Source organism: Brassica napus, chromosome C5 (genome assembly GCF_020379485.1).
Source record: "Brassica napus cultivar Da-Ae chromosome C5, Da-Ae, whole genome shotgun sequence".
Taxonomy (NCBI): domain Eukaryota; kingdom Viridiplantae; phylum Streptophyta; class Magnoliopsida; order Brassicales; family Brassicaceae; genus Brassica; species Brassica napus.
In genome coordinates, this window is record NC_063448.1 from 34,169,425 (window position 1) to 34,184,517 (window position 15,093).

The following is a 15,093-nucleotide window of genomic DNA, read 5'->3' on the forward strand; positions in this document are numbered from 1 at the left end:
TTTCATCACTTTTCTTGGACAGCAAAGAAACCACTTGATTTTGATTTTTCTTGGGCTTGTAACTCCATAAAATGGGCTGGACATGTTAGCTAACATCATGGGTTGATTTCTAAATATTTTTCATGTCCAGAACTTATAAATCAGCCCAAGATCACATCATACTCCTCCTCTTCAAAAAGATTTGTCATCAAATCTTGCTCTCTGGAGAAAGAAAACTTGAACACACACTTCCAAAAGATCCAGCAGATTTGTAGAACATAAATGTATAAAACTCTTTTTTTGTAGAAGATGGATAGATGAGAATGATGGATATAGAAGTGAATACCAAACTCAAAGTGTTGCTTTGATACCAAATTACCAAAACCTCCTGAGGAGTCGGCACTCTAAGTTGGTAAAGGGGATAAGCCTTGCTGCTATGAAACCGTAAAGCTTCAAAGGCAAGAGATGTGGAGTGAATGGTCACACGAAGGATGCAGAAGGCCTTCAATATTCTAACTCAATGCCCTAGGATATGACGCACTAAGACGGATCAAAAAGATCAATGGATATTACAGACCATTGAAAGAAAATGGAGAATCACTCTAAAGATTCCAAAAATAATCACTCAAAAGCTTATTTTATTCCATTAGAGATTACAACTTATTTAGAGGAAATTAAACTTGTTGAGAAAGCTAGATAATTAATACATAGGAAATCACAAAACAGTGCATGGAGGAGAGAGAAGGTTCTTGGAAGAAGCAATCCTTGCATGCAGGAGATAGAAGCTTTCCATGCAATTTAGTTTCTGATTTTCGTCACTTTTCTTGGACAGCAAAGAAACCACTTGATTTTGATTTTTCATGGGTTTGTAACTCCATAAAATGGGCTGGACATGTTACCTAACATCATGGGTTGAATTCTAAATATTTTCCTTGTCCATAACTTCATAAATCAGCCCAAGATCACGTCATACTCCTCCTCTTCAAAAACATTTGTCCTCAAATTTTGCTCTATGGAGAAAGAAAACCTGAACACACACTTCCAAAAGATCCAACAGATTTGTAGAACATAAATGTATAAAACTCTTTTTTTTGTAGAAGATGGATAAATGAGAATGATTGATATAGAAGTGAATACCAAACTCAGAGTGTTGCTCTAATACCAAATGATGAAAACTTCCCGAGGAGTCGCACTCTAAGTTGGTAAAAGGGATAAGCCTTGCTGATATGAATCCGTAAAGCTTCAAAGACAAGGGATGCGGTGTGAATAATCGCACGAAAGATGCAGAAGGCCTTCAATATTCCAACTCAATGCCCTAGGATATGACGCACCTATACGACAATGAGGATGATTCCCTGGATATGACGCACCAAGACGGATCGAAAAGATCAATGGATATTACACACTATTGAAAGAAAAATGAGAATCACTCCCAAAGTTCCAAAAATAATCACTCAAAAGCTTATTTTATTCCATTAGAGATTACAACTTATTTATAGGAAACTTAACTTGTTGAGAAAGCAAGATAATTAATACATAGGAAATCACAAAACAGTGCATGGAGGAGAGAGAAGGTTCTTGGAAGAAGCAATCCTTGCATGCAGGAGACAGTACCTTTCCATGCAATTTAGTTTCTGATTTTCGTCACTTTTCTTGGACAGCAAAGAAACCACTTGATTTTGATTTTTCTTGGGCTTGTAACTCCATAAAATGGGTTGGACATGTTACCTAACATCATGGGTTGATTTCTAAATATTTTCCATGTCCTGAACTTTATAAATCAGCCCAAGATCAGATCATACTTCTCATCTTCAAAAAGATTTGTCATCAAATCTTGCTCTCTGGAGAAAGAAAAATTGAACACACACTTCCAAAAGATCCAGCAGATTTGTAGAACATAAATGTATAAAACTCTTTTTTTTTTGTAGAAGATGGATAGATGAGAATGATGGATATAGAAGTGAATACCAAACTCAAAGTGTTGCTTTGATACCAAATTACCAAAACCTCCTGAGGAGTCGGCACTCTAAGTTGGTAAAGGGGATAAGCCTTGCTGCTATGAAACCGTAAAGCTTCAAAGGCAAGGGATGTGAAGTGAATGGTCGCACGAAGGATGCAAAAGGCCTTCAATATTTCAACTCAATGTCCTAGGATATGACGCACCAAGACGGATCAAAAATATCAATGGATATTACACACCATTGAAAGAAAAGGGAGAATCACTCTAAAGGTTCCAAAAATAATCACTCAAAAGCTTATTTTATTCCATTAGAGATTACAAATTATTTATAGGAAACTAAACTTGTTGAGAAAGCTAGATAATTAATACATACGAAATCACAAAATAGTGCATGGAGGAGAGAGAAGGTTCTTGGAAGAAGCAATCCTTGCATGCAGGAGATAGAAGCCTTCCATACAATTTAGTTTCTGACTTTTGTCACTTTTCTTGGACAGCAAAGAAACCACTTGATTTTGATTTTTCTTGGGCTTGTAACTCCATAAAATGGGCTGGACATGTTACCTAACATCATGGGTTGATTTCTAAATATTTTCCTTGTCCATAACTTCATAAATCAGCCCAAGATCACATCATACTCTTCCTCTTCAAAAATATTTGTCCTCAAATCTTGCTCTATGGAGAAAGAAAACTTGAACACACACTTCCAAAAGATCCAGCAGATTTGTAGAACATAAATGTATAAAATTATTTTTTTTTGTAGAAGATTGATAGATGAGAATGATGGATATATAAGTCAATACCAACCTCAGAGTGTGCTCTGATACCAAATGATGAAAACCTCCCGAGGAGTCGGCACTCTAAGTTGGTAAAGGGGATAAGCCTTGTTGATATGAAACCGTAAAGCTTCAAAGACAAGGGATGTGGAGTGAATAGTCGCACGAAGGATGCAAAAGGCCTTCAATATTCCAACTCAATGCCCTAGGATATGACGCACCTATACGACAATGAGGATGATTCCCTGGATATGACGCACCAAGACGGATCGAAAAGATCAATGGATATTACACACTATTGAAAGAAAAATGAGAATCACTCCCACTGTTCCAAAAATAATCACTCAAAAGCTTATTTTATTCCATTAGAGATTACAACTTATTTATAGGAAACTTAACTTGTTGAGAAAGCTAGATAATTAATACATAGGAAATCACAAAACAGTGCATGGAGGGGGAGAGAAGGTTCTTGGAAGAAGCAATCCTTGCATGCAGGAGAGAGTACATTTCCATGCAATTTAGTTTCTGATTTTCGTCACTTTTCTTGGACAGCAAAGAAACCACTTGATTTTGATTTTTCTTGGGCTTGTAACTCCATAAATCGGCTGGCCATGTTACCAAACATCATGGGTTGATTTCTAAATATTTTCCATGTCCTGAACTTTATAAATCAACCCAAGATCACATCATACTCCTCATCTTCAAAAAGATTTGTCCTCAAATCTTGCTCCGTGGAGAAAGAAAATTTCAACGCACACTTCCAAAAGATCCAGCAGATTTGTAGAACATAAATGTATAAAACTCTTTTTTTTTTTGTAGAAGATGGATAGATGAGAATGATGGATATAGAAGTCAATACCAAACTCAGAGTGTTTCTTTGATACCAAATGATCAAAACCTCCCGAGGAGTCGGCACTCTAAGTTGGTAAAGGGGATAAGCCTTGCTGCTATGAAACCGTAAAGCTTCAAAGACAAGGGATGTGGAGTGATTGGCCGCACGAAGGATGCAGAAGGCCTTCAATATTCCAACTCAATGCCCTAGGATATGACGCATCTAGACGATAATGAGGATGATTCCCTGGATATCACGCACCAAGACGGATCGAAAAGATCAATGGATATCACACCATTGAAAGAAAAGTGAGAATCACTTTCAAAGTTCCAAAAATAATCACTCAAAAGCTTATTTTGTTCCAGTAGAGATTACAACTTATTTATAGGAAACTAAACTTGTTGAGAAAGCTATATAATTAATACATAGGAAATCAAAACATTGCATGGAGAAAAGAGAAGGTTCTTGGAAGAAGCAATCATTGCATGCAGGAGGAGAAGTTTTCCATGCAATTTAGTTTCTGATTTTCGTCACTTTTCTTGGACAGAAAAGAAACCACTTGATTTTGATTTTTCTTGGGCTTGTAATTCCATAAAATGGGCTGGACATGTTAGCTAACATCATGGGTTGATTTCGAAATATTTTTCATGTCCATAACTTCATAAATCAGCCCAAGATCACATCATACTCCTTCTCTTCAAAAAGATTTGTCCTCAAATCTTGCTCTCTCAAGAAATAAAACTTGAACACACACTTCAAAAAGATCCAGCAGATTTGTAGAACATAAATAATAAAACTCTTTTTTTTGTTGACGATGGATAGATGAGAATGGTGGATAATAGAAGTGAATACCAAACTCAGAGTGTTGCTCTGATACCAAATGATGAAAAACTCCCGAGGAGTCGACACTCTAAGTTGGTAAAGGGGATAATCCTTGCTGCTATGAAACCGTAAAGCTTCAAAGACAAGGGATGTGGAGTGAATGGTCGCACGAAGGATGCGGAAGGCCTTCGATATTCCAACTAAATGCCATAGGATATGACGCACCTAGACGACAATGAGGATGATTCCCTGGATATGACGCACCAGGATTAATCGGTTTGATCCCTTGGATATGACGCACCAAGACAGATCGAACATATCAATGGATATTACACATCATTGAAAGAAAACCGAGAATCACCCTCAAGGTTCCAAAACTAATCACTCAAATCTTAGTTTATTTCATTAGAGATTACACCTTATTTATAAGAAACTAAACTTGTTGAGAAAGCTAGATAATTAATACATAGGAAATCACAAAACAATGCATGGAGGAGAGAGAAGGTTCTTGGAAGAAGCAATCCTTGCATGCAAGAGAAAGAAGCTTTCCATGCAATTTAGTTTTTGATTTTCGTCACTTTTCTTGGACAGCAAAGAAACCACTTGATTTTGATTCTTCTTGGGCTTGTAACTCCAGGGATGGACATGTTACCTAACATCATGGGTTTATTTCTAAATATTTTTCATGTCCAGAACTTCATAAATCAGCCCAAGATCACATCATACTTCTCCTCTTCAAAAAGATTTGTCCTCAAATCTTGCTCTCTGAAAAAGAAAACTTGAACACACACTTCCAAAAGATCCAGCAAATTTGTAGAACATAAATAATAAAACTCTTTTTTTTTTGTAGAAGATGGATAGATGAGAATGGTGGATAATAGAAGTGAATACCAAACTCAGAGTGTTGCTCTGATACCAAATGATGAAAGCCTCCCGAGGAGTCGACACTCTAAGCTGGTAAAGGAGATAAGCCTTGCTGCTATGAAACAGTAAATCTTCAAAGACAAGAGATGTGGTGTGAATGGTCGCACGAAGGATGCAGAAGGCCTTCGATATTCCAACTCAATGCCTTAGGATATGACGCACCTAGACGACAATGAGGATGATTCTCTGGATATGACGCACCAAGACGAATTGGTTTGAACCCTTGGATATGACGCACCAAGACGAATTGGTTTGAATCCTCTCTTATTACCAATCAAAATACCACATAGATTAATAATAAAATATATTATTTAAAAAAAAAACTAAAATAATCCAAAAAAATAATGACGTTCATTTTAATGACGCTAACGCCACTAAATAAACCCTAAATCTTAAATCTAAACCCTAAATTCTAAACCCAAACTCTAAACCCTAAACCCAAACCTTATATCTTAAACTCAAATCCTAAACCCTAAACCCAAACCGTAAACTCTAAACCCAAACCCTACACCTTAAACTCAAACCCTAGATCCTAAACCCAAACCTAGACTCTAAACCCAAATCTTAAACCTTAAAGAAACAACATCAACATTAACCCAAACCTTTAGGATATAGGATTTGGGTTCAAGGTTTACGATTTGAGTTTAGGGTGTAAGGATTAAGTTTGGATATATGGTTTGAGTTTAGAGTCTATGATTTGGGTTTGGGTTTAGGGTTTACGGTTTCGGTTTAGAGTTTAGGATTTGGGTTTAGGATATAGGATTTGGGTTTAGGGTTTACGGTTTGGGTTTAGGGTTTAAGATTTGGGTTTAGGGCATAGATTTAAAGTTTAGGATTTAGTTAGTGGTATTAGTATCATTAAAATTGGCGTTATTATTTTTTTTCGATTATTTCAGATTTTTTTAAATAGAATTAATCTATTTTATTATTAATCTTGGTGGCATTTTAATCTAGGGTGAACCTAAGTCTTGTTCAATATATAACTGATATTTCTCTGTTGCAAGCTTTTCCCCATCTTTGCCTCTTCTTGCTGAAAAACAGTGTGTGTCGGTTTCTCATTGACTCATTGCTGAAGAAGGCTTTCGTATAAAGTAGAATCACATTATATATCTTGTTCCAAGCTAAGATAAAATTCCATTTAAGCTCCACTATTATCTCCATGCTCCTGCTCTATGCTGTCTGTGTCCAAAGGATTTAGCATTTCATTCGTTTCAGAGTCGCTGCTATCTCATTCTTGTGCGGATATCTTTCTGGTCAACACAAATCGACACGATAGACTCTAGGCATTGAGCCCAATGTCCGTGCAAATTCCACAACATACTGCACCTAAGAAACCATTTGAAACAGTGTGAATTGAGCAACCAAAACTGGAATGAAAAAGTGCTAGCAGGAAAAAGAGTACGTACGTGTCCACCAATATCAGAATCCGGACCAAACTCCATGTTTTCACCACGTATCAAACCATGAAGACTACAAGAAAATTTCAGAACAACTACAACTTAAAACTCACACGTACAGAACACCCTTACCTTCCATTAAGAGTAGCATCATATACCTTATCAAGACGATGTAAAGATTTATTCGAGACAAATCTATTCTCAAAGACGTCAACATAGCTGTTCCGAGACATTCTTCCCTTGGTGTTTCCATCACTATAAAGTATTCTTACTTTCTAAAAGGAACATGGTGAAAAAGTTTAGTTATCTCAACAGAAAAACACTCAACTGAATATCCCATAATCAATAACAAGGCTACATTTTTTGCCAAAAAAAAAATGACGACTACATTGAGTCTGTGAGAGGATGGAAGCAGGCTGACGACTAGGCTCGTAGAGGTGGAAGAGGGATTGAGGATTAGCGAGGTAAAGAAGAAAAGCTGAAATCCTCAGATACGAGCTCGTCGGTGGCAATAGAAGGGATAAAGAGTGGTGGCTCAGTGGGGAGGAAAGAGCAAGAGGTGGGGTTGATGTGGATAAGAGAGTGGTGGTCCAATGAGGAAGAGAGAGAAGAGGATGTGATGTGGGAAAGAGAGCGGTGGCTGGGTGAGAAGTATAGCAAAACGAGAACACAAAGCAAGTCTCAAATCTTATGTATTTATACATATATTCAGAATGTATTAATTAATATATTTTCAAATTTCTTTAAATAACATCTACGGACATATTATTCTACAAGAATTATTTCTAACTAAAAATGAGTTTCAAGTCTTCTAAAATCTTTATACAAAGTTTTTTTTTACTACATACTGTTTACAATTGAATAACAACTGATTTGATATAGTTTTTACGAATTGTTGATTGAATAACAGGAATTGCAAATGTGTTTTAATGATTTTTCACAAATCTCATATTGAATATACTTTTAACGTCGCTTTGTAAATAATAACCGGCTTACAAAACATACAGTTTCGCAATATATTAATGCATACATCACTCATGATAATGTGTTAATCAACTTAAATCATCTGGAAAACTACAATTTTTTTTGTCTAATGTTTGGTAATACTAATTAAAATAAAAAAACATTCAAAGTATAATTATTTGCAATTTTGGTACGACTACTATTCCTGGATGACTGTGTGTAAATTTGGCAGCACACATGCGAATAAAAACGTGCACCTGTATGCCAAAATTCATTTTTACTTAGATTAATACAATTATACCCTTATATTAATCTAATTTTAACTCTTTTTTTTTTGACAACATCCAAATTTAACTTAATTAAAATATATAATCTTATATATTAAAACAGAAGTTACAACCTTGATTCATGTGATTTTTTTTAAAATGGACCTAATGGACTTATTCTTAGAAAGTCATGTTACATTTAATCTCTAATCTTATCATTTAAATGTTGGGCCTAACAGAAATTTTTATTAGGTTATCAATAATTGAATTTAAACAATATATGATTCATTGGATTTATAGATAGTATAAATTAAACAGATAAAATTTAATGTTGTAATATTATACCTCTATATATTAATTATTTAAATATTTGTCGATGTTAACTTTTAAAATTATAAAAAAAAAAATTTAAATAACAAAAATCATATTATATAACAATGATTAATCTTTACTACCTAAAACCAATGAAAACAAATTTTAATCTATATAGTTTATTTTAAAAATTAAACAAAAACTAAATGTTTAATTATTTACTCGATAATATAAATTTATGAAGCGAATTGTTTAATTTTTTAAAAACTTTCTAAATTTGTGAAATGTTACAATATTTTTGAATATGACAATAAAAAAATATTTTACTAATCTTTATATATATAGTTACGATTTTAATAATGAAAAAATAATCCGAAAATATATTATATAGAAGAAGATACAAATACTTGTGAAAGTTTGAAACAATTTATTCAATGAAAAAAATATACCGTAAACTTATTATGTTTTAAAAATCGATAGACACATATATATTATAATATATACCAATTTATAATTGAAAATAAAATGTTTATATAAAAATAAATAAAAACAAAAATCCGCGCGGTTGCACGGATCGAGATCTAGTATTTGTTAATTGTTTTGTTAATACAATTTTATAAATAAAAAGAAAAGGTAAAATACAAAAAAAAAACATACGTTAACCTACTTTTCACTCTCTTCTCTTGTTTACTCCGCCGAAAGCTTCCTCTTCTCTTCAATGGTGATTTCTTCTTCTTCACACGGTTAAAATATGTCATCGCTGTTCTCTATTTCTTCTTTCCTGTTTTTTTTTCTATGTTTTCTCTTCCTAGTATTTGTTCTTCGTCGTTTTGTTGCACTTCCATGGCAGTCCACCTTCGTTTTCTTCGGCTAAATCATACTCCAAACCTTCAATTGCATCAAATTCATCTACCTCTCGATCAATATATGTTTTTTTTTTCTCATTCACTTAGAGCCCTATATTTAGATTGGTTTGATTTTCATCTCTTTTAATGGACTGTTCACATTTTTTATGAGCTTATGAATACTGATATTCACTGGATTATACGCTCAAACCAACCTTTAACTGATGATCATTGCTGGGTATGTGTGTCAACCTCCATGTTTCTTAAACGTAGAACATTAGTATCTTCTGTTTCTAGTTTACAAGTTAGTGAGTACATTGTTATACTTTGTTACAAAGCTCCAGAGTTGCTCCTTAATTGCTCAGAGTAAACAGCATCAATTGATATCTGGTCCGTAGGTTGTATTCTCGGTGAAACAATGACAAGAGAGCTTTTGTTTCCGGTTAAGAACTCTCTTTCTCTTACTGTGATTCTCAAGGATTCAAGCTTGGGGTTCTTAAGGAGTGACAACACAAGGAGATAAGGAGATACGTTAGACAGCTTCCACAGTACCCTGAGACAAAGTCAAGTTCAATCCTCAAGACTAACAGCAAGAATAAACTCATCACAATGCTCGTTTTGTCTTGCTCTGTTTTCGTTATAGAATCTCTGATAAGTTATGATTATGTCTGTAATATGAAAGAACACAATGAGAAATTGAAAAAAAGGAACAGCCTTTAAGCTGTGTGCGCAAAACCAGTCGTCTTTTTATTTTCTTCTTTTTAGAGCTGCACACTGATTTTAATTTTCTAGACTTTTAAGTAAGATGAATATTCAAATTATAGATTGATTAGAAACCTTGGACCTTTTTGTACTGAAAAAAACAAGTAAATAATCTGATGTCTAATCAAACAAATCAATGAAAAGAAAGAGAGATAGACTGTGTGTTTAGATGATTCAATGAAAAAAAACTGAGAGAGAGAAGGAGACTGTGATTGATTGCAAGTTTTGCAGCCAATAAACCAAATAGAAACGAATTGATTCTTAATGATGATGATGGGGTCTAAATGTGCCTAACCAAGATAGCTGAAGTGTTTGCTAGAAGAGGATTCAATGAAAAAAAAAACAGAGAGAGAGAAGGAGACACAGTCTTGCAAAACAAACTTGTCAACTTATTTATCATTCGATAAGAGCTAGATACCTAAGGTCTTTCCGTCCTGATGGTTAAATGCCTTGGGCAATTGTCATGGGTAATGGGTTCGAGAGAGGTTTCTATATTTACTCAAATTTTAATTAATTAGATACAGTAAATATTATGCGATTTCCATATTTTCGTAATTTTTAAAACTAAAACACTGAAAAATCAGAATATGTCGAACACTGAATAATGGGTGGAAAATCTATTCTTCCAGACGCATGGTATTAGGTAATAATTAGAACTGTTTATGAAATATAAACAAAATAAGTTAGAACATAGAGCTAGGTCTGAGACTTATTATCCGAGATCCGCTCCAAAAATAGGATATCCGGGGTGCTCGGATCCGAATCAGAATAATAAAATCTTGGATCCGGTTCTGTATTTTTTAAACACATTAACTTTTTAAATTTCATTAATATTTATATTTTATATAATAATAGTTATACATAAATCAATTTTATAATATAATATTTTAGTTTTTACAATATTATAGACATATATATATATTTATAAATCTTATATAAATATTTAATTTATGTATTATTTTTAAAACTTTAGTATTTAAAAAAAAAATATTTTTGCGGATCCGGATCCGGATATCCACGGATAATAGAATATAGAGATGAATATCCGAAATCCTGATATCCGGAAACCACGAATCCGGATCCGGATATTAAATCCACGGATCTGACAGATCCGGATCCGGATACCCTAAATTTTCCGGATATACGGATCCGTCCCAGGCCTACATAGAGTTCTAACTTCCCGGATATACAGATTCGTCCCAGGCTTAAATTTAGGTACCTATAGAAAACATATTCTAACTTCGGGTATATCAACGATTTTTGCTCAGAATATAAGCAAACGAATTATATTAAGAGTAGAATATATAAGAAACTCTTATTACACTATTTATTTTTAACAAAAAGAAACAAATAGTCATACTTGTATTTTTAAAGTTGAATTTACTATTTAGTTCCATAACAAAAGGGTAAAATATATTCAAAATACCATAAAAGATCAAAAGTCCCGTTAGAACAAACAAAAGTTCAAAGTTTCTCTTTTATTTTTCCAATTCTCCTTTTTTATAATAGACGTATTTATTTATGGACATTTTGCAACTATAACTCAAAACAAAAAGTCAAATGCAAAAGTAATTTATGACTTTTGGAATTTCATTTATCATTTTCACCCCAGAAATACGTGTTATTCACGAAAATGCTTTTTTTTTTGTTTTTGAATATGCTTGTTTTCCTCAATCATCTTCTTCTTCCTCTATTATCTACAACATTGCTATTGTCATCAATACACCAACCACTATAAACAAATATTATAAAGCTCTAAATGCACCTAAATCCAACATTTACATTTTATTTCTTACACACACAAACCATTTCCCTTTCACTTCCTCTCTTATTAGTCTCAAAATCTCGACTTTTATTTCAAAATTTACCAGCTTATTAGAGTTACTCAAGTTCATGATTCTTGATCAAGAATCAGTGAGTAACTTTCATTAAGAAGTTATGTGTGCTTGGAGAACCTAAACATGAACCTCACCGGATCTAATAATGATTTTTGAATTTTTTCAGATCTGTTTCTCGAAAAAGACTCTATCGTGAAAATTTCTAGAGAAGTTTTCTGGTCAATGCATATGTTAGTTTTTCAATTGACTTTTTTGCGTGTTTTATAGAAGACTTCTCTAAAAGTCTTCTAACTTTTCTTTGTTAATAAAAAACCGAGAAAACTTCTCGAGAAGTCTTTTCGGATAAACATGTTAGTTTTGCAACTTACCGAAGTTTGTAAGAAATTTAACCTTTTTATAGAAGAATTTTCGAGAAGTCTTATAACAGAAGTCTTCACTAGAAGTCTTTTTTACTGTTACATGAAATCTTTTCACTGTCGGCAGAAGTCCGTGTCGTTAGTTTTTCAATTGACAATTTTTTTTTTGGTCAATGGATACTTCCTTTTCTACTAAAATAAGCCCCTACGGGTGAACAGACATAGATTAAAAATTCTTAAAGCTTACAATAGCTGACTTTGCAAGAGAATCAGCTTGAATATTAGAAGTGCGAGGACTAAAATTAAACGATAGGGGAGAGAAGAAAGTTGCAAAGCTCTTGATGTCATGAAGAATGTCTGCGATTTCAAACAGCTCCAGCTCTGATCGCAGAGCAGATATGAGGACTGAGGAGTCCGAGAATATTTGGAGGATTTCCAGGTTAAGGGCTTTCGCCTTTGCTAGAGCCATCTTCACCGCTAAAGCTTCTGCTACCAAGGCAGAACCGATGTAGTCTCTGCTCGCATTCCATTGGGTGATGATGATATCTCCAACGCCTTTAATAACCCAGCCCATTCCTCCAATTTTTTATGCTGCCTCCCATGCGCCATTGGTCCAACATGCAGGGGAGCTCAGTCGGGGTGTTAGGGGGAGGGTGTCTTTTTTGGCTTCGCGGGCTGGCGTGTCTCCACATTGGCTGCTTCCCAGTCTTTTGCCTCCTTCATGGCCTTTGATAGGGTATCTTCCACTGAGTAAGCTTTGCCTTCAAAAATTAACTTGTTCCTTGCCAGCCACAGATTCCATAGGATCCAAGGTGCAAAAGGAGCTCCTACTAGGCCTGACGGGGGAAGGTTGGTAGCCTTTAGCGCTATGGCATGTCTGCTCATGAAACTACCCGTCGAGAGACCTGCGAAAGATAAAGGAGAGATAGGAGCCAGTTGCCAAATTCTCCTCGCAAAGTCACAGTCAAAAAAGATATGGAGGATTGATTCCTCATCTCCACATCGTTTGCAGTTGAGCTCTGAGCGAACGCCTCTAGTAGCAAGAAGAGATCCTACTGGGAGTGCATCTTTTGCAGCTCGCCATAGGAAGAACCGGATCTTAGGTGGTATATGGACCTCCCAAATCAGCTTCATCCAATTTGTTGCCGAGTCTCCAGTGTGGGGTACTTTCTTCCTCATCAACCGGTACCCTGACTTGGTGGAGTAGATTCCATTCTTCTCCCCCAGCCAAACTCGCTTGTCTGGTGGTTGAAGTGAGCTTGGGATGATCTGTCTGATGGTTTCTTCATAGAGAGGTAATTCTTGACGTATTTTAGTCAAGTCCCAGCTGTTTGTTGAGTGATCTAGGAGGTCAGCAACCTTTAGATGTTGAGTGCTGAGCGTAAGGGGGCCAATTGGAGTTGATACCTCTGTGCTAGACAGCCATGGGTCAGACCAGACAGCGATGTCCTGTCCGTTACCCACAACATAACCAAGACCCAGTTTCAGAGCCTCTTCCCCGCCATGATTCCATACTATCCATGAGATGAGTTGTTCTTGTTTGTGCTCTCCATAAAGGAGCATTCGGGGAAGTATTTCCCCTTGAGAACTTGAGCTAGCAGTGAGGTTGGGTTATTCAAGATTCTCCAGCCAAGCTTTGCTAAAAGGTGTCATTCTAAGTTTCTATATCTTTAAAGCCTAGTCTTCCCAGCAATTGACAATTAATAGTAAAAAAAAATTAATATTAATTAGAAGACTTCCAGAGATGTCTTCTATCATAAGACTTCTCTAAATGTCTTTTCGATTCTTATTCAGTGTTTCTGGTCAAACATTTGGTTACGAAAAAGAACTTCTATAGAAGTATTTTGTCATAAGACTTCTACATATCTGAAAAAGTCAAATATGATTAATTGCAAAAGTAACCTATGCAGACTTCTTGCTAGACTGAGAAGACTTAATGTGACTGTTAGAAAACTTCTTCTAAGAAAAAGTCATATATTTGCAAAACTAACATGTTTATCATAGAAGACTTCTAGTGCTTCTCTGGTATTTTTAAGAAAATTCAAATACAAAAGTAAGCAAATATTTTCAAAGGAAAACTTTTTAAGAAGTCTCCTGTAGAGTAGACTTCTTTAGAAGCATTCTTAGTAAATTTACAATTGCCAAATGACCTAAATCGAAGAATTCTTAAAAAGTCTTCTTTGGAAGACTTCTACGTCAGTGTTTATTAAACTTTCATTTTCTCCAAATTTAAAATAATTTTATAAGATTTTCTTGTTAATTCATAAACACTGATGTAGTTTATTAATGTTTATAAATGAAATTCATAACTTAATTGGTGATAATTATGAGGTTACTAATATTCATGTTTATTAATGTTTCTAGTTAATGAGAGAAGTTTTTTACGTTAGTTTTTGTAAAACTTGTATTTTTAAAAGTGTTAAGTAACTTCAATATATGTGTTTTAACTTTCAAAAGTGTTAAGTAACTTCAGGAATATCAAGTTATGTGGTTTAATTTATCTTCTTAGATCATAATATATACTTTTAACTTTCATGAGATTTAAAATTTCAACTTTCACTTGAAATTTAAATTTTTTGGTTAAATTTTATTTTCCCGCTTATTTTGATTTCCCGTTTAATTTGTGAGAAATCTTCCGAAAAATCTTCAGGAGAAGTCTTCCGAGAAGTCTTATGAGAGAAGACTTCTGGAGAAGACCTCCAAAAAGTATTATGAGAGAAAACTTACTGTGTTCTCTGATTATGTTTTTAAAGAATTTTCTTAAAAAATCTTCTATGATTGATAATGTTGAAGGAAGATTTCCGAGAAGTCTAATGTGATTGATATTGCTAAAAGGTTTTTTGGTATGTTGTATCAATAACTTCAATAATGTCAAATACTGTTAGCTAAATAATATTGTAGACATAAATATATTTACCAAATTCCTTTCATTAACATCTCTTCAAGTTTACAAAAGAATCCACAACTAAAAGAGTACACATACAAATCACAAAATATATCATAAACAAAATTATTACACATGGAGCAAGTGATCATTCCTCAACATAGATAAGCTTGAACTCCA

General features: G+C 34.3%; 1 protein-coding gene and 1 long non-coding RNA gene across 2 annotated transcripts; one reads left to right on the forward strand and one right to left on the reverse strand.

Annotated features, from left to right (window-relative positions):
• Window positions 1–6,356: 6,356 nt before the first annotated feature.
• Window positions 6,357–8,010, reverse strand: LOC106423837 (probable sucrose-phosphate synthase 2). The gene is made up of 3 exons (XM_013864594.3): window positions 6,846–8,010; window positions 6,697–6,760; window positions 6,357–6,616 (listed from the first exon to the last, which is right to left on the reverse strand). Exons 1-3 carry the CDS (start codon window positions 6,938–6,940, stop codon window positions 6,545–6,547), a joined length of 231 nt encoding a protein of 76 aa, XP_013720048.1. The 5' UTR covers window positions 6,941–8,010; the 3' UTR covers window positions 6,357–6,544.
• A 769-nt stretch (window positions 8,011–8,779) lies between these two features.
• LOC106423836 lies at window positions 8,780–9,808 on the forward strand. The gene is made up of 2 exons (XR_001284731.3): window positions 8,780–9,311; window positions 9,472–9,808. It is a non-coding gene; the product is annotated as an uncharacterized LOC106423836 (long non-coding RNA).
• The last annotated feature ends 5,285 nt before the right edge of the window (window positions 9,809–15,093 follow it).